Consider the following 26,104-nt stretch of genomic DNA (forward strand, 5'->3'; position numbering starts at 1 on the left):
CACTTTGGGAGGCTGAGGCAGGAGGATCACTTGAGCCCAGGAGATCAAAGCTGCAGTGAGCCATGATCACACCACTGCACTCCAGTCTGGGTGACAGAGTGAGCGACTCTGGGTGACCCTGTCTCAAAAAAAAAAAAAAAAAAGATGGGTAAATATTTTAGAAGCAAACATTTGATCATCATCATAGGCCGTGGGGAAGGAGGGAAGGAGGCCAGGCAGGGGAGGCAGAGAGCTGTTACAGTAGGGCTGCTGAGAAGGCCAGAAGTTTGAGAGCCTTGGAAGGGAAGAAAATGTAGGAAGCCGAGGTTAGTGTGACACAGGGATGATACTGACAGCCTGTCCTTTAAAGTTGATGTTCTTGCCCAATGGTCTCACTTTCCCCTGTATTTTGAAGGAACAGTTGACCATCACAAGTGAGGAAGGCAAAGGGGAGATTGTAATCTTGTTTGAACAGTTGCTGTAGGGAAAGGAAAGGGTAAGCTTGGGAGAATATAAAAGGATTGCCACGCTGCCTGAGACTGGACTTAGAATGTAAAGGATTGCCACGCTGCCTGAGAAATGTTGGGCAACCCTGGAGCAGGAAGAAGCCCACAGCCTAATTCCAGGTTAGGAACCTGCCAGGTAAATTTAGTAGAAGATCAAGGGCGAGTGCAATGAGTTCCCTAAAGAAGGTGTAGTTGAAGTTATTGTCCACTTTGTACTGTGTTCATGTGTGTGTGGGGATGAGGTGGGGGTAGATAAGAGAAGCCAGCCAGGAAGGAGCTCAAGATCATAGAGGCTACAGGGGAGCTGACATTTTAGAGGTAGAGAAATTTGTGGTGGCAAGGTTCAAGTGGTGGGCATTTGATTGAGATGTGAAAGGGAAGTGAGGGTGAAGTTCTTTGTGACGACAAGGTCATTGGACCTCTACCAGGGTGTTGGCTGTCATCAGAGAGGCTAGGATGATGGCAGCGGACCAGAGTCTGCCATGGTTGCACTCGATGTGAGGTGACCATTGTTTTTCATCAGTTCAGGTGAATGGTCATGAGGAATGTGACAGCTAATAATATTGGGGTTAAGGATTGGGTAATGCATGCCATGGGCAATGCTTCAAAGGAGGATGGATTGTGCCCTTTGAGTTTTGTTAGCATTGGAAGAGAGGGGGCTAGATAGGAAGGGGAAGGGACGGAACTAAGTTAAAAGAGAAAGCATGTTCAAACTCATTCAGACCTTGTTGAGAGGGCCTGACGTAGTAGGATCTAAGTGTCCTGGGAGATTCCACCATTCTCTAACAGGGAGCAGCTTCCTTTGTTTCACTGAGTATGTTCACTAACACAAAAACAGGCCCAAGATTTTCCTACTACAAATACCCAGTTTATTCTGGGGCCCTGGGAAGTTCGAAATAACTGGGAGATGGGATCCTGGCACCAATAACAAATTCCTACAGTGCTTCCTCAGTACATGGTAAACACTGACTGCCTTGTACTGTGTTGTTTACTTTGTTTGTTTGAGACAAGGTCTTGCTCTGTCACCCGGACTGGGGTTCAGTGGTGCAATCACACTGGCAAAGCAGGGTCCCCTTCCTACTTCTACCACCAGCGCCAGATTCTGGTCCCCCTCATGGCCAACTTGTAGGGTACCTTGGCACAAGTCATTATGCCTCTCTGATTTTTTTTTTTTTTTTTTTGAGACAGAGTCTTGTTCTGTCACCCAGGCTGAAGTGCAGTGGCGCGATCTCGGCTCACTGCAAGCTCCGCCTCCTGGGTTCACACCATTCTCCTGGCTCAGCCTCCCGAGTAGCTGGGACTGCAGGTGCCCGCCACCACAGCTGGCTCCAACTCCTGGGCTCACGTGGTCCTCCCACCTCAGCCTCCTCAGCAGCTACAGATGTGTGGCCAGCTAATTTTAAAATTTTTTTTGTAGAGATAGGATCTCACTTTCTTGCCCAGGCTGGTCTCAAACTCCCAGACTCAAGCAATCCTCCTGCCTTGGCCTTCCAAAGTGCTGGAATTACAGATGTGAGTCACTGTGCCTGGCGTGTATTGTTTCCTAATGCAGAACCAAGGCATGTGCTCCTCTGTGCTCTTTCAGCACCATGTACAAACCTCTATCACAGGATTTGTAATGATTCTGTTTTAATTGTTCTCTCTTCAGGCTTGAGAGGTTCTTGAGGGCAGAGACTATAACTTACTCATTTCTGTACCCTCAGCACTTGGCATAATGCGTCACAAGTAATAGTTAATAAATACTTGCTGAATGAACAGCTATGACCTTCAGGATCATAAGTGGAATGCCCCACTCCATTTTACAAAGGAGAAAGCTAAAGCTCAGGGATGGCAAGCCACTTGGCCAAAGTCACACAGCTACTTAGTGGAAGAGTAGGGTTAGTCTCTGGACTCCTAGCCTTGTTAGACAACACCACTTTCCACGTCCTCTTTCTCTTGTTAGACTGTAAACTTGGAAAGGAAAGACATTATTGACCTCTCCATCCCTGAGTGCCTTGACATTCCTTACTCAGCTCGACCCCTGTCATGAACTTGGTTGAAGACAGAAAAAATGTGCTTGTTAAATTTGCAGATAGCAGGAAGCTGGGTTCCAAATCTTGGCCAGATGTGGTGACTCATGCCTATAATCCCAGCACTTTGGGAGGCTGAGGCAGGAGGATCGCTTGAGCCCAGGAGTTCAAGACCAGCCTGGGCAACATAGTGAGACCCTGTCTCTTAAAAAAAAGAAGGGAAGGATAGATTCTCCTATAGGTTAGCACTGGATGATGGGCAGAATTTAAAAAGATATAATAGATAAGAAGGAAAGGAAGTATAAGAGTAGGAAGATGAGATTTAACTTAAAAAAAACAGGTAAGATTGTATACTTAGGATAAAAAAGACTTTAGGAGTGGGGAAAACTTTGATGAACAGTGGTTTTTGTTGAAAACTCACAGGCTCAATGAAAAATTGAGTCAGTGAAATAATTTGGCTGTCTGTCAGGGAAGTTGTTAATGTCTGGAGCCCAGACCCACACTAATGTAGGTGCGAATTTAGTTGTAGGTTGCTATGGTCTAACCTCTACAGCGGCCACATTTTCCAGAGGAAATTGGTAAGTTGGAGTGGGTAACTAGTGGCACCATATCCATTGTCATATGAGAAATGGCCTGGAAGGGAAGTCCAGAGTCCCCATTGTGCTAGGCAGGGTCTCAAGGCTCTAGCGCCTGCCTCGTCATCCTCTCTCTACTTTCCTGTCTACTTCATACTCAAGTGACATGCATACCAGGCTGTTTCAGTCCTCCATATCTTTATACATACTGTTCCCTCTATCTGGAATATTCAGTTCCTCCTGCTCCCCACCCATAACAGTCTACTTGGTGAGGACCTATGTAATTTACAAAATCCTTCTAAGCTTTACTTCCTTCATGGTAAAACTGTCCTAATCCAGGCAAAACTAACCACCCTTTTCTCTATACTTTGGTGCTTCCCTATACATAGTTTAAGAATTGTATGTTTTCCCCTGCATCATATGTTGCCTGTCCCACCTATTAGACTGTGAGCTTCTTGCAGGCAGAGATCCTGTGACCCCTGCCTCTAGCACCTGTGCCCTAACCTGACACATGCTTTCCCACCCACCCCCTTTTTTTCTCTGCTGCTTGAACCAGCATACATGATTTAAACAAATGAACCAAAACTCCAAGTGGGTTTTCAAATATTTGAAGGATTACCCTGTAGATGACTGAAGATTCTGTGCACCTCCAGAGAGCCAAGAGCAAGAATGAATGGGGACATGTGATCAAGAGATGAATTTGGGACCACTAGGAGAGAACACTTTAGTATCAGTCAGGATACTTCTGCCAACAGAAGCCTAAATTGAAAATAGCTTGAGCAAAGGGAGAACTTTTTTGGTACACAGATTCCAAGGAAAGTTTGAACTGCCTACCTGCAGGAAGGCCAGGGACAAAGCTGGACCCCAGGAACACCTGAACAAGGGCACCTGAAAGCCATCAGGACCCTGTGTCCTTCGCCTCTGCTTCTCTCTGTGCTAGCTTCCTTATTCCTCACTGTAAACTGGCTTACTCCACACAGCAGGAAACATGGCTGCTGACAGCTGTGGCCTCACAGCTCAGTTTTCCACCACAGAGGGTCTGGTTTTCTTTCCCAATTCCAGTTAAAAATGTTTTAATGTTTGGGAGGCCGAGGCAGGCACATCACGAGGTCAGGAGATCAAGACCATCCTGGCTAACACAGTGAAACCCTGTCTCTACTAAAAATATCAAAAATTAGCGGGACATGGTGGTGGGCGCCTGTAGTCACAGCTACTCGAGAGGCTGAGGCAGGAGAATGGCAGGAACCCGGGAGGCGGAGCTTTCAGTGAGCTGAGATCCCGACACTGCACTCCAGCCTGGGCAACAGAGTGAGACTCCGTCTCAAAAAAAGAAAAAAATGATTTAGAGAAGAACTTTATTGGCACAGCCAGGGTCTGTAGTCAGGGAGATGGGGTACCGTGAATAGCCTGGCTTGAGTTTGATGCCAGTCAACTGAGGCCAGGAGTGGGATCATGTGGGAACAAGGTAGTTGCCATTGGAACCACACGGAGTAGGGGAAAGCCATTTCCAAAAGTAGTGGGGATGGGTACAGCTTTGAAAACAGAGGGGTTGGACTCCTTTGCTCCCACTTTCTAACAATTACAGTCATTTAGCTTCAGGTACTTTCTGGATGCTCTCAGGAAAAGAGCAGAAAGAAGGATGGATAAAAAGTCTGTGGGCACTTTCAATATTTAGACCAGGTTTCGGAAGGGCTTGGCACTAGTTCTTGGAAATTGTTGCATGATTTGATTACTTTTCTGGGCATCAGGACTCAGCCCATTTCCCCCTCTGGTGCTGAGAAATGGAGGCCAAAGGAGTGAAGGAAGTTCAGTTATTCTAGACGTATTAATTGAGCCCCTAATCTATGCTAGATACTGGGGTGTGGGGGGAGACAAGAGAGAGAGATCCCAAGGGGTTCCGGCCTCTCAGGGACTCAGGTCACTAATGAAGGTGGCTGGGCTTGTCGACGTGCTGGGCCAACAGCCACTGGCGAGGCAAGGCGAGGGTCAGTCAGGGCTGGTGCCAGGAAGAGGGCCGGTTCTTTGGCTCCCTGGTCTCCTGCGGTCCAGCTCAAGCTGGCCAGCGGTTGACCTGGCTCCCCCTGGCCCCGGCCAGGCCTCGTGGACCCCTCATACGCAAAACGGGACATGAGCAGGGGAGGAAGGCCAGCCGGGAGCCGGGTCCTGGGAGTTCCACGAAGGGACCTGTCCTGGTCTCCATGTTCACGCTGCGCCTTCCTTCCGAGGCTCCCCGGGCCTCGCCCGACAAGGCGCTGCTGCAGACACCAGGCCCGCCGAGGGAGCAGGGAGCGCACTGGGAGCCAACTCTGGGGCGGGCGCCTAGGGCCCGGCGCCCCCCCAGAGTCTCCGGCCGCGCTGCCCGGGCCGGGCCGGGGGAGGGGGGGAGGGACAGCAGCAGGTGACGACGGCCTGGCCACCGGCTATAAATAGGGGCTCGCGTCAGCCGCGGGCGGGAGCAGCGGCGGCGGGCAGGGGCCCGGAGGCCGGGGCCTGGAGGACTGGCGAGGCAGGGGCGGGTGAGGGCCGGCGGTCGGTGAGGGCGGCGCCATGGGGTCGCGGAGGGCCCCCAGCCGGGGCTGGGGCGCGGGTGGGCGGTCTGGGGCGGGAGGCGACGGTGAGGACGACGGCCCCGTGTGGATCCCCAGCCCAGCCAGCCGGAGCTACCTGCTCAGCGTGCGGCCGGAGACCAGGTGAGTGGCACCGAGGGGCAGGGTGGCGTTGGGCTGGGCGAGGCCCTGGGATCAGTCCCTGTGAGGGCGGCCTGGTCCCTGTAGGCCTGGGCTGGTCCTGCGCCCTCGAGCCCTCCCAGCCCCAAGGCCCAGGGTCTGGGGACATGGTAGCTGGAATAGCCTTCATAGCCCCTTGTGACCCCTCCTGATCCACGGGCCTGAGGCCTCTGGCAGTGCGAAGCTCAAGAGAGGACAAAGGCTCCACTTTGGAGTGATTTCATGGGGTCTGAAGGCTTTCTTTATCTCCCCCGCCCCTACCCTGCTATTCCCTGGCTTGGGATTCCACAGTTAGAGATAAGGAAAGTCAGAGTGGCTGAAATTCCTCCCTGGCAGGTAGGGAGCGGGAGAGAACTGGTGGGGACAGGGAGAGTGTGCTGGGGGTCTGCCCAGAGTAGGGGCTACTTAGCTCAGGGTGGGGAGGTTCCCCAGAAAGAAATAAACCTTTGTAAATAAGGTTCCTCTACTGGGCCCAGAACTTGGGTCCTCCCCAGGACCTGAGTTGGGGCTGGTGAGATAGGGGGTGGGATGACATACTGTCTGGGGATGTCGGGAATTAAGGACTTGCAGCTCTGAGGGAGCGAAGTGCCCTGTCCAGTTTGGGGAAGGGAAATGCCAAGGGAGGTGTGGAACTAATGAGCTCTTCACTGGTCTTCCAAGAGTTTAAGAGGTATGGAAGCTTTGGTTTAGCAGCTAGGCCACCCACAGATATAAAGACACAAAGACAATAGACACGCATCCAGGCAATCAAAGGCACACAGACGCACATGGACACGTGCATTGCCATGGAGACAGACACTTCCTGCCCCCTGTGGGCAGCTCAGTTTCCCTCCACTTCTGGAGTCTATTTTCCAAAGGGAAATGTGTTGAGATAGTGGTTGTTTCATAGCCTGAGAACTTGGCTTGTGTATTATACAGAAAACAGTCATTCCTCCAAGAGGCTGTCCAGAGACCTCTTGTTCTCCATTCTTAAAACAGCATAAAAACAGGCATCAAGGACATTCAGGAAAAGTCCTGGGCACTTCCTCGTGAATTGGCTGAGTCCTATTGACCTTGGAGTTGGGAAAGTTCAAATGTAACCGGAACCAGTTTCTGCATAAAACTCGTCAAATGGTGTCATATGTCTGGGGCAGGGCTGAGGACTGATGTTAGTGACTGAGTCAGACTCAACAAGGCCCCTGGCTGCCAGCAAAGAATACCCCTTTTTCCTACTCCTGGCTCTACAGATAAACCGGAATGAAATTTGGACATTAATTCCAGCCCTTAGAGAAGCTGACTCCCTTGTGGGAGCCTCACACTTGTCACAGTGATTTGTCTGGGCTTTGCCTCCTGTGTTTGGCCTTTGTCAATACCAGTGGAACAAACAGAAGAGGCAGAACCAGGGTCCTTCTTGGAGACAGCAGCAATGAAGGAAGGGAGGAAATAGTACCTTGAAAACCAGGCAGAATGGGGAGGGCAGGGGATCTGGGATTTTAGGAAAAGGACTGGAGAGTGGACACAGTGCTGCTGCCTGACTGTGCAGTTGTATGATAGATAAATGTTAATTGCACACCTCATGAGCACAAAGCTTGTGCCAGCCTGAGAGCTAGAGGTGGGATAGAAGTGGCTGACTTAAGTCCCTTTGGACCTAAATGGGAATGTTCTTAAAAGGAGTCTCTTTCATCAAGTATCTGGAGGGGGCAAGACAGGAGGAGTGGGAGAGAGCTTTGGACTTTGGGCTGTGTTTTGCCCCTGCAGAGTTTTTTACTGCTCCTGCCAGCTAGCCACAGACCCCCAGAGGTTCTGAGAGACAAGGACAGCCAGATTTATCAGGCTTCTGGAAAAGCCTCCGGCCAAAGTGGGGAGAATGTGACTGTGGCTGCAGTGGGGAGTGGAGGGGGCGGGGCAATTCCTGCTTCTCTAGCAAGGCCTGACCTGTGTTGAAGGGAGCCATCGTACTGTCTGCTGTCCCTCAGAACAGCCTCACTGCCTGTGGGGGTGGGGAGAGCTCCCTAGAGACAGGGAGAAAGACAGTCCCTGGAGAATTTTGCCAACTATATTGACTCCAGCCTAGCTGAGCCCTGACTATGCCAGAGTCCTGAGTCCTTGACTGAGAGGCAAGTTCTGTCCCCACTCTCTTGGCTCCAACATGTGGGTCTGCCTTCACACAGATGTGTCATGGAGCTCTCCAGGCATCATTCTCATGGGCCCTTGTGAGGAGGGGCTGTCCCTGGGAGCTGATGGACAGCTGAGCTGATGGACACCAGAGGCCTTGGTGGAGGGCCCAGAACCTATCTCCCCATGCACCTTTCTCTGCCCCACAGCTCTGAAAGGGTTCTAGTCCATGTCGGTGCAAGAATATTTCCAATGCCCACTGGGGTCAGAGATCCAACAAGCAGACAGTTCCACCAAACTGTAGGCCCAGGCCCTAGGTCACCCGGCATCTGGGACCTCACCCCCATAGGACAGTGAGATGTGGGTAGGCTAGAGAAGTTAAGGGGCCACAACAGTTGAGTAGAAGCAGTTATGATTAATTAGCTTTTATGGGATATTCAGAAGTTCCAGAAGCCCCTGCCCCCTGGATTCTTGGAGGCCCTGGTCCAGGTGGACTCAGAGAAGTCACAGAACCTGTAGCTCTGCTGTTCAGCATGGGTCAGCCAGGCTGTCTGGGGCTTTTAGGGAACCTGAGGTATCAGGCCAGGACTGTCCAAAGGCCTTTTATGTCCCGGAATAGATGAAAGCCGGGAGGGATGGAGTCTCCCAGCTTCTGTGGTCAGTTCTGGTTTTCCGTAGCCTACTTCACTCTTTTAGTGTTTGGTGTTTTTTTTTTTTTTTTTTTTTTTTTGAGATGGAGTCTTGCTCTGTCACCCAGGCTGGAGTGCAGTGGCGTGATCTCTGTTCACTGCAACCTCCGCCTCCCAGGTTCAAGCAATCCTCCTGCCTCAACCTCCTGAGTAGTCTGGGATTACAGATGCCTGCCACCGCACCCGGCTAATTTTTGTATTTTTAGTAGAGACGGGATTTCACCCTGTTGGCCAGGCTGTTCTTGAACTCCTGACCTCAGGTCATCTGCCTGCCTCGGCCTCCCAAAGTGCTGGGATTACAGACGAGAGCCACCACACCCAGCCAAGTTTAGTTTTTAATTATTTATTTTTTATAAAGATGGGGTCTTGCTATATCGCCAAGGTTGATCTTGAACTCCTGTGCTCCAGCGATCCTCTTACCTCAGCCCCACAAGTGTTGGGATTACAGGCATGAGCCACTGTGCTCAGTCCCAGCTTCACTCCTTTATGAGGAGACGTTTCCTTTCTGGGCCCTGATTTCCAACCCCACCCCCCAACTTTTTTCTTTTTTCCTATTCTGCTTATGTATGAATTCCCATTTTGTGAGATGAAGGTGGCATAAAGAACTCTTTAAAGTTTTTCTGCCCCAACATTTGATGCCTCTCATTCGGCTCCCCCTCAGAGGCAGTAAATGGGGAGCTCCCCTGCCTGGGTGACAGCCCTGAGCCTAGCTGTGGCCCAGCCAGCAGGGCACAGGCAGGTCTTCCACCTTCTGAAGACCAGGTGCCTCCATTAGCCCAGGGTTTCTCCTGACCTGACTAATGATGTAAGGGCGAGGCCTAGAGAGGGCAGGATGGTTGGTCCAGGAGCAGCAGAGCTGGGGGAGGGGTCCTCTGTCCCAGCTCATTTCTTGACCCACGTGTAGGTGGAACTTGTCATTTTCCTTTCTGAATTAGAAAGCTAACTCTCCCCCTCTTCTTCCCAGGGAAGAAGTCCAGACCCAAAGAAGAAGAAATCTCCCAATCCTAAAGGAGAGGGACAAAGGAAATTTATGGTCAGGAAAGGATGGAGTTGGCCAGTGCCTTGGAACCATGGGAGGTTCTGCCCAGGCGGCCTCCAGAGGATTTTTAAAGTTCTGAGCAGAGGCAGCTGCACTCTAGCACACTCCTTTCCATCTTTTCTGGAGCAGCAGCTCCCTCTGGGGGGCAGCACCCTTCCTGCTTGAAAAATGCCTTTCTCTCCCCTGCCCTCTCTCCCCAGGCCCCCCACTCTACTTTCCTCCTCTTTCTTTTTCTTCCTCTCTCTCTCTTTTTTTTTTTTCTCTCTCTCTCTCTCTCCCTTCTATAGAACAGCAGTTAAATACCCATTGTCTGTGCAGCACTGTGCTAGGAGCCACAGAAACTACAAGAACTAGGTTTGAAGGCTGGATGGGCAGGATTTAATTGAGCAGTAGGAGGGAAGAAGGACTTTCCAAACAGGGAGGACAAAAGGGAAGGCTCAGGGGTCAGGAAGGACTTTTCATGCCAATAAGGGACAGGCCTGGCTATGGTGGCACCAGAGCATTGGGAAGTAGAGGGAACCTGGTTGTCGTGGGAGTGTGAGTAGATCAGGGAGGCCCCCACCCGCCCAGCCAAGAAGTGGAGACTCAGTGTCCTCTACACTGGGGGACTGCAGCATTTTGTTAGAGAAGTGGGTTATATGAGGGGTTAAGGAGAAGGGGTTGAGGTGGTCATCAGTGTGGAGCCATGAGGGTCTAGATTGTAGTGCAACAACAAGAGTAGAGAGAAGGGGAGAAAGAAGGGACAAGAATTGTGGACGGACTGGATTTGGGGTTGGGGAAGAAGAAGTAATCCAAGATGGCAGGTTTTGAGCTTAGGAGTTTGGGAGAATGCTGGAGGTATCTACCAACCCAGGAGCCCGGGGTTAGGGGTGAAGCCAGGTTTTAGGGAAAAGGATGGGTTTGGTTTTGTGGTTATAAAGAGATGGGATCCTCATAGAGACACAGACCGTGAGCACCACTGAACAGGCTGGGCTGCTGATAAGGAAGGGAGAGCTCTTCTCATGATAGGGACAGCTGAAGGGAGTGTGGATGGGGTGAGCCCTGACATCTCTCAAGGAGCTGGGATCCAGGGCCCCACTGGAGATTTTTGTATCAGGAATGGAGGAGGGAGAGGGAATAGTTGGCTCATAGTAAGTGGGCTAGAACTCCAGTAAGGGGTGGTCCTATGTGGGTCCTCATCCTAGTGCCCTAAGCATTGGCCTTTCCTGGCTGCCCCAGGCAGGAGGGATGATCAGGGCCTCAGGCAGAATGGGCCTTGTGTGGACCATGAAGCTGGGTGCCTCCCAGCTCCTGCTGAATTAACTGCTTTGTTTTTCTCTTTTTCACTCTCCCAGCTGGTTTGCCTTGCGTGGCCTCTTTAACCATACTTTAACATATTAATGATGGGTGTTCTCCAAGCCACCTGTCTCTCTCTCCTAGCCTCTCAGGGGATTTCCAGGAATGGGGCTCTTTTCTCCCAAAGGCCAAGAATTGAAGCAGGAGCTTGCCCCCAGGCTGGTATGCTGTGGAGTGGGGAAACATGCCAGGCAGCTGTAAGCCTCCCTCTCTGGGGCAGTGACCCAAATGCCTGGGACACACCTTTCCCAAGCACAGGCCCCAAGGGGCCTCCTTTCTGCCTAACCATTTTCCTGGACTTTGCTGCATTTAATGAGCTCTTGGTTTCAGATACATTGGTGTCCGGTGGTCAGGCCACTTGCTAAATGGAGCAGGCCAACTAAGACAGCTGGTCCCTTTTAATAGAAAGGCTTCTGGGCCGCAGAAGGTGGCCGATTAATAGTTTGCGACTGTTGATTTCGCCTACTTCCTTCTCCTTGCTTTTTTGGCCTAATGATTCCATTTGCTGTTTTTGCTTAGCTTATCAAGCAACCGGTTGTCTCACCCCAGCTCTGGAAGGTAAATGCATATTGCACTACATTTCTCTGACTGCTTTTTTCTTGGGTCTGGGCATTGAGGGGCCACTGAGTGACTGCTCGTGCACTAACCAGGCTGCATGGGGTGAGGGGAGAGCTGGAGGGCGGGTGGGGAGAGTGCAAGAAGGTACTCAGGTGAACATGGCTCTCACAGGGGGCCAGAGTTGATGCTTGCATGGGCCATTTGAGATGGGCACAGGATATCAGGAATAGAAATATGGGCAGGGGTCTCTGAGATGCCTGCAATGACATCTCTGTGTCCCTAGGAGACACAATGGGAACAGAACAGGGAGCCACCAGTCATGTCACATGACCCACCTCTTCCCCATCCCAGGTTTTTTATTTCTTTTTTTTTTTTTTTTTCTGGAGACAGAATCTCGCTCTGTCGCCCAGGCTGGGGTGCAGTGGCCGGATCTCAGCTCACTGCAAGCTCCGCCTCCCAGGTTTAGGCCATTCTCCTGCCTCAGCCTCCCGAGTAGCTGGGACTACAGGCGCCCGCCACCTCGCCCGGCTAGTTTTTTGTATTTTTTAGTAGAGACGGGGTTTCACCGTGTTAGCCAGGATGGTCTCGATCTCCTGACCTCGTGATCCGCCCGTCTCGGCCTCCCAAAGTGCTGGGATTACAGGCTTGAGCCACCGCGCCCGGCCAGGTTTTTTATTTCTTAGAGACAGGGTCTTGCTCTGTCACGTTGCCCAGGCTGGAATGCAATGGCTCCTTGCAGCCTTGAACTCCTGGCCTCAAGGGATCCTCCTGCCTCAGCCTTCTGAGTAGCGGGGACTACAGGAATGCACCATGATGCCTGGCTAATTTTTAAAAATTTTCTTGTAGAGACAGGGTCTCACTGTATTCCCTGGTCTTGAACTTCTGGCTCCAAGGGATCCTCCTGCCTTGGCTTCCTAAAGTCCTGGGATTAGAGGCGTAAGCCACTGTGCCTGGCCCCAATTCTAGGTTTTCATGTTTTTGGAACCACATATCTAGGTGTGATACCTTATTGTCTATCTTCTAACCATGGCAACTGCCTTTTAAAATTTTTTTCTGCAGTCATTTAAGTTCTCCTTTTACCTCCTGTTTCTCTGAATTTTCCTTTTCTTTGGTTCCTCCCCATCCCTGAAGACTGAACTCTGTGAGATCAGAGAATACCACATTAGTGTATTCCTGCATAACTTATTCTCTGAATCTGTTGCAGAGTCAGGGCAAGGTCTGAGCAGGCTCATGGTCCAGGTTTGCTGGGTGAATGACTGTCTTCTTGCCTCCTGAACTGAAGGACAGCTCTTTACCCTTGGCTGAACTGACTGTTACAATCAAAATGGGAACATTTCCTGGCTCCTTCCCACCACTTGGGCCTCATCCCAGACTCTGATAGATTTGGGGAGAGTTAGCTACATTTTCTTCACACAGAGAAAGATTTCAGAATAGCTAACTGGTTTCTGAATAGCTGATGTTTACAGACATGATTAGCAACTACTATGTCCATGGTCCTTGATGGGGATGAACACTGAGGAGACTTTGTTCTGTGTGGCTCATGGGTGGAACTGAGGATATCACAACTAATTCCAAGTGGAGTGTGGTAAGCGTTGAAAGGAGAGGACCTGGGCAAACCAAACCTAACCTAAGGGGAAGGTTAGGTTCCGCTGAACATCATGAAAACCAATGATTCTGGTGTTCCTTAGAGACATATGATTAGTCTGTGATATCCTTATGAAGTCATGGAGTTGGAAGGACTCGTCAGGGTTGGACAAGACCATTTCCAGATGTGTGGACTTCCTGGCTCTCCAGGGCATAGGGCGCAGCACACTCAGAGTCTATCCCACATTCGAGTGGTTTGGAGGACGGGGACAGAAAGCTTGTGGCAATGAGAAGCTGTGTGACATTCAGCAGAACATGACAGTATATAAAGTGACTCCCTGTGCCTCCAAATGTACCCCAAGCCCACTTCCCTAAAGAGAAGGCTTTCATCTAGCCACACCTTTCGGCTGTTACTTGTTTTCTAATGTAAACAGTTTTGTAATACAGCTTAGGACCTAATGTGGAAAGTTTGAAAAGATATGTTCTTTTCCATTCAAAAAGAATAATGAAATAAAATAACTACTTGTTTTTTTCTTTCTTTTTTTTTTTTCTTTTTGAGAAGGAGTCTCTCTCTATCGCCAGGCTGGAGTGCACTGGCGCGATCTCGACTCACTGCAACCTCTGCCTCCCGGGTTCAAGCGATTTTCCTGCCTCAGCTTCCCGAGTAGCTGGGACTACACGTGCCTGCCACCACGCCTGGCTAATTTTTGTATTTTTAGTAGAGACGGGGTTTCACCATGTTGGCCAGGCTGGCCTCGATCTCTTGACTTCGTGATCTGCCCGCCTCAGCCTCCCAAAGTGGAGGGATTACAGGCATGAGCCACCGCGCCGGGCCCATTTTTCAGTATCTAGCATGAGCATTTGTCTCTGCAAATTTTCTTAAAGCATAGCTTCCCTGTTGTCTCACTTATCCAGTAGCCGAAATGATTTCCTTAGACGTGTCCAAGTGGCTCTCAACTGAATATTGGATCCAGGCTCAAGGTCATGGATGAGATAGTATTCAAATTATGCAGGGAGGACATAATTAGGGATGGTTTGAATTAACTACAGACTCATGGAAGTAGGATTATGTTTACCCTGGTGGTTTCTAGAAACTGTTGATTGAGATTTGATATTTCCCCAAATCAGAAATTGCTGTTAGTATGATAGCAGCAAGAAACATTTTCAGATATTAACACTTCCTGAGTGTTCAGGGAGTTGATAGCCTAGGACCTGAGGACCCTCTATTTCTGAGTGGCTTAAGAAGAAAAGGAAAAGAAGTTTATTGCACAGATGAGTTGTAGGTGACGGAAGGTTGTAGGGAGTGTTACAGAATATGTCTAACTGCAGACCTGGCTCAAATGTTCAGGTATGTGAGATTGGGATCCCCTTTGTGGGTGATCTTTGTCGGGGAGGGCCCTTGTCAACTCCAGGAACGCCCAGGTATCTGCATTCCTGTGGTGAAACCATAGCGGGACCCCCATCAGTCCAGAAGTCTTACTTGATTCCAGATATTCTCTGGGGTACAACCCTTCTCTTCAAACTCAAGTCTAGAATAATATTCACAGAAAAGATACATTGAATGTGGAACCCCTCCCCACAAAGTGTGTAGGGTTCTAGATCCTGTTTGCTTCTGCTTCCACAGACTCTCTTGGCCCCTGGCAGAGAGGCCATGGACAGACAAACATTGCCCTTGGGTGACCATCCCTTCCTCTGAGGCACAGGGAAAGGCACCTTTGAATGATGTGTCTTTCTCACTACAGTTTCTCCTGCTTCTCTTCACTTTGCCCCCCTCACAGTCCTCTCTGCTGCTCACAATGGGATGTATGCCTGGGGAGGGAGGGCCAGGCATGGCTTGTGCACCACAAAACCTGGCTATGTGGTGGCGCTTCACACCTAGGAACACACTGTGTCTCTGCTGGCCCTTGAAAGGGTTTGGCATGGTGGTTTGCTTCCTGGGCCCAGGAAGGAGAAGACTGTAAGCCCTGAGCATTGTTGGTGAGTTTGTACTGGACTCAGTGCTTACTGATGCCCCTGAAATCTGGGAGATGGACTGGAGAAGGGAACTAAAAGTTCTGGCTTTTGCAGGGGTGGATCTGTTTGTGGTTTGGCACTCCTGCTGGTTGGTCTTGGAGCAGCCAACCATGTTTCACTTCAGCATGTGGTATCCAGGGATGGAGCAGGGGAGCCACAGCTGGCTTTCCAAGGATGCTTCTCAGCTTCATTTGGGGTGGGTCTCTCCTTTCTGATACCCTTATGAATTAGAGTTCCCCTTTGGGTCTAGACCCCTAGCATTGGCCAGCTTATTCTTTGTCCATTGTGGGTCTGCACTCACAAATGTAGGAGCTTTTTTCCTAAGCCCAAGCTCTAGGAGAGGCTCCTGTGCTCTTAGGACCTTGAGTCACTGAGGGTTGGCTGGCCTTCCCCTCTTGGCATGAATGGAGGCTCTGCTATGCTGGGGGTTCCATCTCCGAGGCTTGACCTACTTATCTGTGTGTCTCCCTCATGCACCAGTGTCCCTGGAGATGAAAGGTGCAGGGTGAAGTAAGGCCCCCCCCCCCCCAACAATGATGGGATGGGATGCCTCAGCTGGTAGCATGGCATGCTCAGGAGCCTGGCCCATGGTCAGTAACTTGCCTATTGTGATGGGTCTGGGTCAGGATTCCATTCAACCCCTTGATACCTGGCCCCAGCCTAGCCAAGAGGCACAGGCTGCCTTGAAGAAAGACTTGCCTGGGTGCTGGAGCTCTGGCCGCAGGAAGATGAACAGCCGTGGTGAGATGGAAGCTACCTTGGACAGGCCAGGCTGTGCTGTTTGTTGTGGGAAAGGCCAGCTCTGAATAGCTCTTTGCCTCTCCTAGGAGCACCTTCTGCTCCATCATTGCTCAGCTCACAGAGGAGACCCAGCCGCTATTTGAGACCACACTCAAGTCCCGGGCTGTGTCTGAGGACAGCGACGTCAGGTTCACCTGCATCGTCACAGGTAAGGAGTCTGTATGCTGCATGCCAGGGCCTCTGCAGAGAGCAGGGTCCAAGGAGGCTGTGAGGACAGGAATGGTGGGGTGGAAAGGCTGTGTGCACAAAACTATGTGAGGTGATATTTACTTTCTGAGCTTTCTCTCCAGTTTAACCTCCCTGTGTGGGCTGGTGCCTCTTGCTCCTCCCATTCTGGAGCCACATATATACCCTACTCTTCTTTGGAACCTGTCCTCGGTGAAGGTTCCTGACCCTCAGGCATACATCCATGACTAATGGACTAATTGCACGAAAAGAAGTACTCCAATGGAAAGAGATCTTTGAGGCCATCTCCCTGAGTATCCCCATGTTATAGTTGAGTAATTTGACGGTTGGGAGTCTCAAGCCTGAGAGGAGAATTGCATGTGGTGATTCTGACTACAGACCTTGGAGGCAGACTGCCTGGCTTAGAGTCCTGGCTCATCCCCTTTCCAATGATGTCACTGAGCAGGTTATATAACCTCTCAGCTGCCTCATCTGTAAAGTGGGGATAATGATAGGATGCACTTCATAGGGTTAATTGAGATTGAATGAGTTAATACATGCAAAGTGTTTGGAGTAGTACCTGATGTACAGTAAGTACCATATAAGTGTTAGAAACTGACTACTGTTATCTGCATTTCACTGAGCTTCATGGTGGAATTTGAAGCAACTGTTTGGCAGAATAGGAAGCAGAGTGATACTCCTTGGAAGGGGAGGATAGTGGGTGGGAGTGCTGGGAGGGTGGTTCCAGACATTGCCTCTCCCCCAGACCACCCAGTAGAGACTCCAACCTGACCAGCCTCAGGGCCTGCAGGACCCATGAATGGGTACCCACCCCTCCCAGCTGTGCAGCTATCAGATCCCAGGCCCAGGCTCCCTCTGGAGAGCCTGTTGTTTCTGTAAGTCAAGGGCATTTGTGGTTTCCAGCTGTGACATTCCCTAATTCTGGGGGACTTGTTTACCCCAGCCAGTAAACAGCTTCTCACTTGGGCAGTTCTCACCCTTACTCAACCCTCTGAGCTGCAGACTGAGAACACTCTCTGCTCCGAGGGACATAGGTATTCATCCCATATCTTTGTATGGCATATGGTGAATTTCACGAGTTGTCTGTTTCCATTGTCATTGCATTCTTACAAATCCCTATGAAGTAAGTGCTATTTTTAGTCAAATTTTACCAAGGAGGAAGCTGAAAGAGGCTGATGCATTGCCAAAGTCTGCAGCACTGGTGAGGGAGACACTGCTTTTGCTCTCCGGCATCTGATGCTGCTTCCCACCTGCATCTCTTGTGTTACCGTGGCACTTAGAGTTTCCTAGAAAAACCCAGTTCTTTCACAGCTTCGTGCTTCTGCACATCTGATTTTCTCTATTTAGAAAGTCCTTAATGCTTCTTTTTAAAGAAAATTAAATTTTACTTTGTCAAATTAATATATGCACATAATTTAAGACTTCAAATTATACTAAAAGGCATACTTCAAAATACAGCATTTAACCCCTCTCAATTTGTCTTCCCAGAAGCAACTGTTTTCAGCTTTTAGCTGTTTCTTCTGGCATGTATACATTTCCATCATGCTGAGTACTACGTGAAATTCTTCAGTTTTAGATGTTCTCTATTGTCTTCCTGTTATGGTAGATGAGAAATTAGCTCTTTTATACCATCATTTTCTCTATTTCCCTAAACTTATCTTATTCATATAATTATGTTGACAGCAATTGCGGGACTTTGGTTCTCATCTTCTTAGTTTAAAAAGGTTTAAACAAAAGACACACAGCAAAGGAGATAGAACAATTTATTGCAAAGGAAAAAGAATACTGTAAAAGTTAGGTGCAGAATAGACAGGACACCTGAGAGAGAGAAGATTCAGCTTGGGCTTCTCGTGAGGATGAGACAGCAAAGACTGGTACCTAGGGAAACTACCTTTCTGTAAGTTTTACATGATTATTCATGAGGCGGTAGGAAGAGGTGTTGCTCGTAAGCATGTTCTGGGTGGTCTTCTGGGTGCACATGCGCAGTAGCTGTACATGCTTGTTCAAACATCATGAGTATCTGGGACCACAGGCGCATGCCACCACACCCATGCTCATGAGACATGCATCTTAAATCTCCACCCAGGGGTGTGTTTTTTACTATTACAATGAGCAAAGGGTGAGTTTGAGGACAGGTAAAATCAAAATGCTCCTGCTTTCTTTCCCTACTGGAGATAGCTTTGCTTTAATGAACTTTACAATGCCCATGCTAGGGCTTAATTGTGTTGACTGTATGGTCCCGATGGTTGCTGTGTCCTGAGGACATGGTTACTTCCTTGACTCTTATTAATGATAGTTTTCTAAAACTATCCTGCTTCAGTTATATCATAATTTTTGCTTAAATCGATTTTACTGTTTACCTTATTATGCCTATGCAATATTATTTGTAACTGAACATTGTAGCATACTATGCATATTTTTTTTCTTTTGTTTTTCCTAAGGTTAGTACTTTCCATAGTTTTTCATTTGTTTCTTTTTTTGGTATCTGTTGCTAATTTTTCTTATACCTCCTAATAGCCTCTTAAGACAATATTCTGCAAGGTCAATGACATCAGTAATCTGGCAGTTACTTCCCTTGGAGATATTCCTCTTGGAGCTCTCCATTCTTCTTTTATCTGAACTGCTAGCCTTTTGGGGCCTGATACACAGCTGTTATCCTGGGTCTTCCCTTTGCTTTTCTGTGGGGTTAATTCAACTTCCTGGATCTCATGTCTTCCTTTGTTGGTTTATTTTTTTTGCTTTATTGAATACTGCCCGAGTGGTTTCATCAGGTCCTGAAGATGGTGGAGTAGCAGAGGGCATGGTGATGGCAAGGCCTGGACCTTGCTCTCCCTTGAGTCCCTCTGCTCCAATGTGCCTTCATTTCTCCCTGTATCTGGTACATAGTTGCTATCCTCTAGATTTGCTTTACCTGTCTTCTGTGATAACTTTCCTGCTTTTTGTATTCTACATTTTTTTCTTTCTTGATTTACATTCTTGTTTTGGTAGCTTTCTAGAAAGAGTACATGGGAAACAGATGTTGGATTCCTTGTGTCTGAAAATGTTTTTGTTGGTTGGCTGGTTGGTTGGTTGGTTGGTTGGTTGGTTGGTTGGTTGGTTGGTTTTTTGAGGCAAGGTTTCCTCTGTCACCCAGGCTGGAGTGCAGTGGCATGATCACAGATCACTGTAGCCTCAACCTCCCCGGCTCAGGTGATCCTCTTGCCTCAGCCTCCTGAGTAGCTGGGACCACAGGCATGTGCCACCATGCCCAGCTTATTTTGTGTGTGTGTGTATGTGTGTGTGTGTGGTAGAGACTAAGTCCTACTATGTTGCCAGGCTGGTCTCAAACTCCTGGGCTCAAGCAATCCTCCCACCTTGGCCTCCCAAAGTGCTGGGATTATAGCAGGCATGAACCAGTGTGCCCGGCCTCTTTTTTTCTACTTTACTTTTTCTTGGGAATTTGACTGGGTATAGAATTAGAAGCTGAAAATAATTTTCCTTCAGAATTTTAGACATTGTTCCATTATCTTTTTGCTTCCAATATTGCTTTTCAGAGTGAGAAGACAGTTTGATCCTAATTCCTTGCATGTGACCAGTTTTTCTCTCTGGAAGCTTGTAAGAGTGTTCTGGTATTTCATAATGATGTATTTTGATATGGGTCTCTTCACCCTGGAACATGCTTAGATGCTTTCAGTTGGAAACGGAGAGCCTTTAGTTCTGGGAAATTTGATTTTATCCTCCTGTTTTCTGTCATCTTACTTTACGAACTCCTGTTTGGATAGCTGTTCCCCTGGACATGGACTTTTATTTTCTTATCCTTTATTCCCCTTTCATCTGTTTGTCTTTTGCTCTACTTTCTGGGAGATTTCCTCAGTTTTATCTTTCAACTCTTCTACTGAATTTTAATTTCCAAGGGTTTTAATTTTTGTCATTTTCTGTAAGCATCCTGCACTTTTCATGAATGTAGTATCTTTTCTTAGCTGTCTGAGACGCTTATTAATGATAGTTTACTAAAAGTTTCCTTTTCCTTGCGTAGTTTTTCTTCTGTCTTGCTTTTTCTCTGTTTAATTTAATTGTGTCATCAATCTTCAATTACAGGCTTTCCTCCCATATCTAGAAATCTTTGGCTGTCAGACAGTGAGCAAGAGTAGGAGACTTACAAGCTGATCAGAGGTTCTGAGCAAGGAGGAGGGACCTGAAAACTTGGCTGTTTACTGTAGGGTGATCTAGGTAGCTACTGTTGGGAACTGCCAAGTAAGTTTCTTTAGTTTCTTCCTCTTGGACTAGTGAGGTTTCCTAGCAAAAGGTTTTCTGGGAGTTATGCAGATCAGAGGGCTGGGTGGGCTCTCAGCATAAGACATTTATTTTATGATACATGGTTATTACATTTTTCTATTTTTCATAGAATAGTCATGCCCTCAGTTATGCTGGCTTACTCTCAGGGCAGACTTTTACATTTCCAAATAATAAACTTCACCTTTGGCTGTGGTGGGGAAGGAGCAGTCATCCAGTGAGATAGAATGGGTGAAGGGTTCCAGAGATCTATTTTCTAAGCACCTTTTAACCTTTCTTCCTTCCTCTTTCTCCCAGTTCCAGAGGTACCAATTTGCCAATTCTTAGGCCCTTTGGGGATTTTCTGGTGTCAAAAGGATAGTTCTCAGTTTTCTCCACTGCTAGCTTAGGGTTGAGCTGTCTTGAGTCTGCTAAGTCAGTTTCCACTTGTCCATCTGCTTTCTAAGTTTCAAAATTTTGTTGCTCCTATTACTCTCCTTGCCTGTTCACTTCATCTTCGTTGATTAAAAAGTCTTTTCAGGGCAGTTTAGTGAGCTTGAGGAAGGGTGTGAAGATAGATGGCATGTTCATTCTGCCTTTTTACCTAGAAGCCTACTGGTTTTCTGCCTGGCAAAATCCTTCTCACCTTTCAAGGGGCTTGCCCTCTGGGAGGTCATCTCCGGTGTTTCCAGGAGAGCTCTTGCTCCATCCTCCACCACATAGTTTTTTTGTTTACACATCTCTCTCCCCAACAAGATCATGACATCTACAAGGACAGGGCACACACCTGACACATCATGCCTCTCCAGAGCTGGCACAAAGATGCTCAGTACATATCAGATGACCACAGTGAACCTTGACTGTGCTGATGACAAAACCAGTATCTTTTCTACTTTCCACATTGCCTGTTCATTTCAGCCACAGCTTTGATACCTGGGTAACAGCAGCTGCAGTGGGGACCTGGGACCACTTGAGACGTGCAGGTGTCAGAGATGGCTCTCCTTCCTCTCCTTTTCCATTCTTTTCTTTGTAGCCACGGAGTTTGAGAGCAATGTGGAGATGCCAGACATGAGTCTGGCTTATAGAGTCATGAGTATTTTATCAAATATTCCCAGTGTCATCATGGAAGTAAGCTGTTCCCTGTTTCAAGCCCAATCCAAAGGAGCAACCTTTTCTGCCACATCTCATGATGACCAGGCAGGGCTGCTCAGAGATTTATTTTATGATGTATGGTTGTATTTCATACAACCTACCTACTGTGTATATCATAGCACCTACTGTGCCAAGATCTACAACACTACCAATGAAGTCTGTAAGGTTTCTGGGGCTCTGGCTACCTCTGATATCCATACTTTAGTCCATTGTTGATCTTCTCCTCTCCTGCCCCCACTCATCCTCACATACATTCAGAATCTCAGCTTTCCTGAGTTTTGTGTAGTACATTAGGAAAGAGGTCTCTATGATCACCACAGTACACCTCAAACAAGCCTTTTCCAATTAGCAAGGAGAAAATGCAGGCTGTAGGAGAGGGGAGGGGGGAGAGGAGGGGCAACGTGGAAGGTTCTGCAAACTAAAGAGTCAGGGTTAGACCCAGGAGCTCTCTAGACTGGAGAGGTGGATCTCTGGCTGAGACTGGCCTCTGTGTGAGGCTGCTGTTTTGCTCCTGGCTTGTCTCCAGAGTGACCACACGTGCACTCTTCCTTCCTCACTGCTGATAGCATTTCCTAAACAAGGCTAGGATGAGTGAGCCCACCAGGGCCCTGCCAGGCAGAGGTGATGCTTTCCTGGTGGTCAGAACTTAGTCCAGGTGAGGGAGAGTCATCTGTGCCAGCAGTGCTCCTGCTGGCTGACCTGTGATGGAAGCCCTTGGGGTCACGGAGAAGAGAGGCAAGGCCCTGGGGTTCTTCCAACTCACAGTAGGCTTATGGGAAGATAGTGGGCCTCTGCTAGCTCCTGTCTGCCCCAGGAGCCCCTCTGGTCAGAGTGCTACTGTCTTCCTTGAGGCAGCCCACTCTCTCCAGCACAGGGGCTTCCCTCCTCCACTCTCCTCAACTCTGTTGTAGATTCTATGTTGTGTGTGTGTGTGTGTGTGTTTGCATGTGGGTGCACATGTTCATATTGGGCTGGAAGGAGGAAGCATCAACAGTGGGCAGGTTGTACAAAGGGATTGAGTCTTCTAAAACAGGACCATGTTCCTGAAGAAACTTTTTTAGAGAAGTAAGTCTAAAAATGACTGTTGGGAGCAAAAACTTATATATTGGTCCCAGTAACCTCAGTGGAAAGAGTACTGGAGAAAGGAAAAGGAAACCTAGGGCTTTGCCACATGCTGGCTGTGTGACCCTGGGTGTTACTTAGCTTCTCTGAGCCTCATTTTCTTTTTGTGTAAAATAGGAAGTAAAATACTGGCCTGTGTTATAGAAGAGAGGGATTTGAATTCTGGCTCTCTACTTGCTAGCTAGATAACTTTGGACAAGAGCTTTAATTTCATGAGCTGGAATTTCCTCGTCCTTAAATTGGAGATTAGTAGCAGAGTGCATTCCTCATAGGATTTTTGTGAGGATTAGATGAGATAATACATGAGAAGTATTCAGCTTAGTATCTGGCACATAGTAAGTCTTCATTAATGTTAGCAATCATTTGCACAGGAGTGTTCTGAGGGTCAAATGAAATTCTATGTATTTGAAAGCTTTTTGAAAACTTTACATTTCCATTCATTATTCTTTTGAATCAGAGCTTCTGTGAACTGGGAATGGTTGGGACAAGGCTGCAAGTTTCCAAGGTGGGTTCTTGAGTCAGGTCTGCTGGCTGTGAAACAGATGTCACAGGGTGTGAAGGGGCCGAGGGAAGGCCACAGGCTCAAGTGCTGCTGTGGGCTCTCCTGGCCAGGGCTGGAAGTGTGTGCACACCTGCCTGTGGACATGCACAAATGCATAGTTGGGAGTGAAGGACCCAGAGCCCTCCTGCTTTTATGCATTTTAGGATATAGTTCACATTATTCAGGGCTCAAGGCAATGTGTTCTCCCAAATAAATTTGCTTCCAAAGCTCATTGTGGTTATGAAGCCCCTAAGCTATTGGATTGGCCCCCGCTGTGTAGAGGCAGCACCAGAGGGTGGCATGGAGGCTGAGGCCCCAGCCCTGGGGCTGTGGGGTCCATTCAACTCCTCTCTCCTTGCCCCACCCCTGCCCTCTTGCCCGAGCATCTGGCTGGACTCAGATGCCCTGGAGACTGAGGCTGTGCTGGGTGGGTCATGGGGTAGGGAGGCTCTGAGCTGGGCCCTTGTAGGGATGAGATCATCTCACAGGATGGTGAGGACACCTGTGCTGGCTCTGGCCACACACACAGTGATGTAACCAGGGGGTTTAGCTCACAGTGGAAACATGGGGCTCGCTTTACAGCCAGGGCTGCCCAGAGTTTGTTCCTGGCCAACGCTGCTGCAGCCTCGCCTCCCCTGCTCCCTGCTCCTGTACGCAGTTCCCCAGCATGCCCTTTGCTTGTCACCCTCCCCCTCTCCTGTTGGGGTTCCCTTGTCAGGCATGCCCTTCCCATCCACCTTGTGTGTTCACCCTACTCACTCATTTACTTATCGTCCCACAGATTTCTTTTAAGTAATTACCACACCAGTGTCAGGCACTGTCTTAGGTGGTGGGGATATAGCAGTGAACAAGATACAGTTTCTACCCACATGGGACCTAAGTCTAGCAGGAGAGATAGGCAAGGAAGTAGTCAATGACAGTATTGTGATTAGTGCTGTGAAGGGGAAGTACAGGTGACGTGAGAGCTGAGGGGAAGCGGGAGATCGGAGGGACGGAACCCATCTTTCCTGAAATCCTGCCCACCTTCCAAGTTGAGTTCAGGTGCCACTCACTACAAAAGCTTTTCCTGAGTCTCTAGCCAGAGGTGATTGCTCCCTTCTCTGCAGCCCTAAGCACTTAGTGCATTGCTTCATTTATTCATCTATAAATATTTAATGAGTGTTGATTCCATACCAGGGACTATTCTAGGAACTGGGGACACAGCAGTGAATAACACAGATAAGTCCCTGCTGTCATGGAGCTGATGTTTGTCATGGAAAGGATGGACGTAAACCAACACACTCCTAAGTGTATAATATGTCACGTAGCAATGTGTTCTATGAAGAAAAATAAACATAGTAAGAGGAATAGCAAGTGCCTGGGAGACAGTGTTGCTGCTTTACACAGGGTGGTAGGGAAAGCCTCTCTAGAGAAGTAACAGAGCCCTGCAGGAGTCAAGGCATGGTGCTCCTATGGTGTGTGAGGCAAGCCAGCAGGACCACATGAGTGGGTACAGCAAGCTGGGGGAAAGTGGAGGGAGGTGGGGCCAGCATGGTCACAGGGCCCAGATCATGAGGGCTGCGTGAAATGGAGCTAATTGGGGTGTTTTGAGCAAAGGGGCACCATGATCTGACATTATTTAAAAGGATCACTCTGTCTTTTCTGCTGAGAATGGGCTGAAGAGAGCCAAGCAGCGAGATCAGTGAGGAGGTTATTGTAGGAATTGAGGTGTGAGGTGACGGGAATGTGGATCAAGCTGTTGGTGCGGAATGGCAAGGAGTGATCAGATTCTAGATATATTCTAAGGGAGGGCCAGCAAGATTGCTTGATGGAGTAGAGGTGAGACAAGGAAAGGAATACAGGATTGCCTCCAGGTCTTGGCCTGAACCAAATATAGGGATGAAGTTGCTATTTACTAAGATTTGTGGGAACTGGCTTGGAGGGCAGACTAAGGAGCTTGGATGGGACATGGTAAGCTTGATACCTCTTAGACCTTCAAGTGGAAATGCCAGGTATGCAGTCAGAAATAATGACTGGGGTAGAAGACTGGGCTGGAGATAGAAATTTGGGAGTCCATAAGCATACATATATTTGAAAGCCACAGGACAGAATTAGGACCTTCTGGGTTGTGAGTAGGGATAGAGTATGGAAAATGGTTCTGGGGCCTGAGCTCTGGGGCAGGTCTAGGTGGGAGGGGAGGACTGATGAAGAGCTCAGGAAAAGCAGCCAGTGAAGTAGGAGGAGTAGTTAGAAAGAGTGGTGTCCTAAAAGCAAGTGAAGCAAAGGTTTCAGGAAGTGGGTTTGGTACTGCTGATGCATTAGGCAGATGGGCATAGGAATTGGATTTGGCAATGTACAAGTTATGGGTGACTTTGACAAGAGCAATTCTGGTGCAAGAGAGGCTATAAAAGTCTGACTGGAGTAAGGAAAATGAAGACAGTGAGTACAGGCAGCTCTTTCAAAGAATTTTTCTGTAAAGCAGAGAGCAGAGAAATAAGAGCAGGGGTTGGAGGAGGCTGTGGGGTCAAAGGAAGTTCTTTTTAAAGACACAGTAGAGCAGGCTTGTACGCTGATGGGAAAGATGTAACAGAGAGGAAAAATTTGATGATGCAGAAGCGAGCTGGAATAATTGCTGGAGAAATGTCCTTGATTAGGCACGAGCAGGTAGGATCCACTGAGGGGAAGCTTTACTTTGGAGCATGGTGTATCTGTAGGCAGTAGGAAAGGCAGAGCACCTGTGCAGATGCTAGGTGCATTGCTGCCTTGTGCGGGTGCATGCCATGTCTCACCTTTTCTTTTTTTTTCTTTTTTTTTTTTTGAGACTGAGTCTTGTTCTGTTGCCCAGGCTGGAGTGCAGTGGTGTGATCTCGGCTCACTGCAAGCTCCGCCTCCCGGGTTCACGCCATTCTCCTGCCTCAGCCTCCTGAGCAGCTGGGACTACAGGCATCTGCCACCATGCCTGGCT

At 48.7% G+C, this 26,104-nt stretch overlaps 1 protein-coding gene across 6 annotated transcripts in view; it reads left to right on the forward strand.

Annotated features, from left to right (window-relative positions):
• Positions 1-5,520: 5,520 nt before the first annotated feature.
• ALPK3 (alpha kinase 3) overlaps positions 5,521-26,104 on the forward strand; it is a 59,649-nt gene continuing 39,065 nt past the window's right edge. Inside the window, exons 1-3 of one of the 6 annotated variants that reach the window (XM_031668381.1) lie at positions 5,521-5,759; positions 11,472-11,510; positions 15,935-16,056. In XM_031668381.1, the coding sequence (XP_031524241.1) occupies positions 5,617-5,759; positions 11,472-11,510; positions 15,935-16,056 (304 nt within the window). In that variant the 5' untranslated portion in view covers positions 5,521-5,616. Of the gene's footprint in view, positions 5,760-11,471; positions 11,511-13,750; positions 15,304-15,934; positions 16,057-19,475; positions 24,650-26,104 lie in introns of those variants that run through there. The other 5 variants (XM_017960872.2, XM_017960874.3, XM_017960873.2 and 2 more) reach the window with 5 other exon arrangements.

This window comes from Papio anubis, chromosome 7 (genome assembly GCF_008728515.1).
Source record: "Papio anubis isolate 15944 chromosome 7, Panubis1.0, whole genome shotgun sequence".
In the NCBI taxonomy this organism is placed as follows: domain Eukaryota; kingdom Metazoa; phylum Chordata; class Mammalia; order Primates; family Cercopithecidae; genus Papio; species Papio anubis.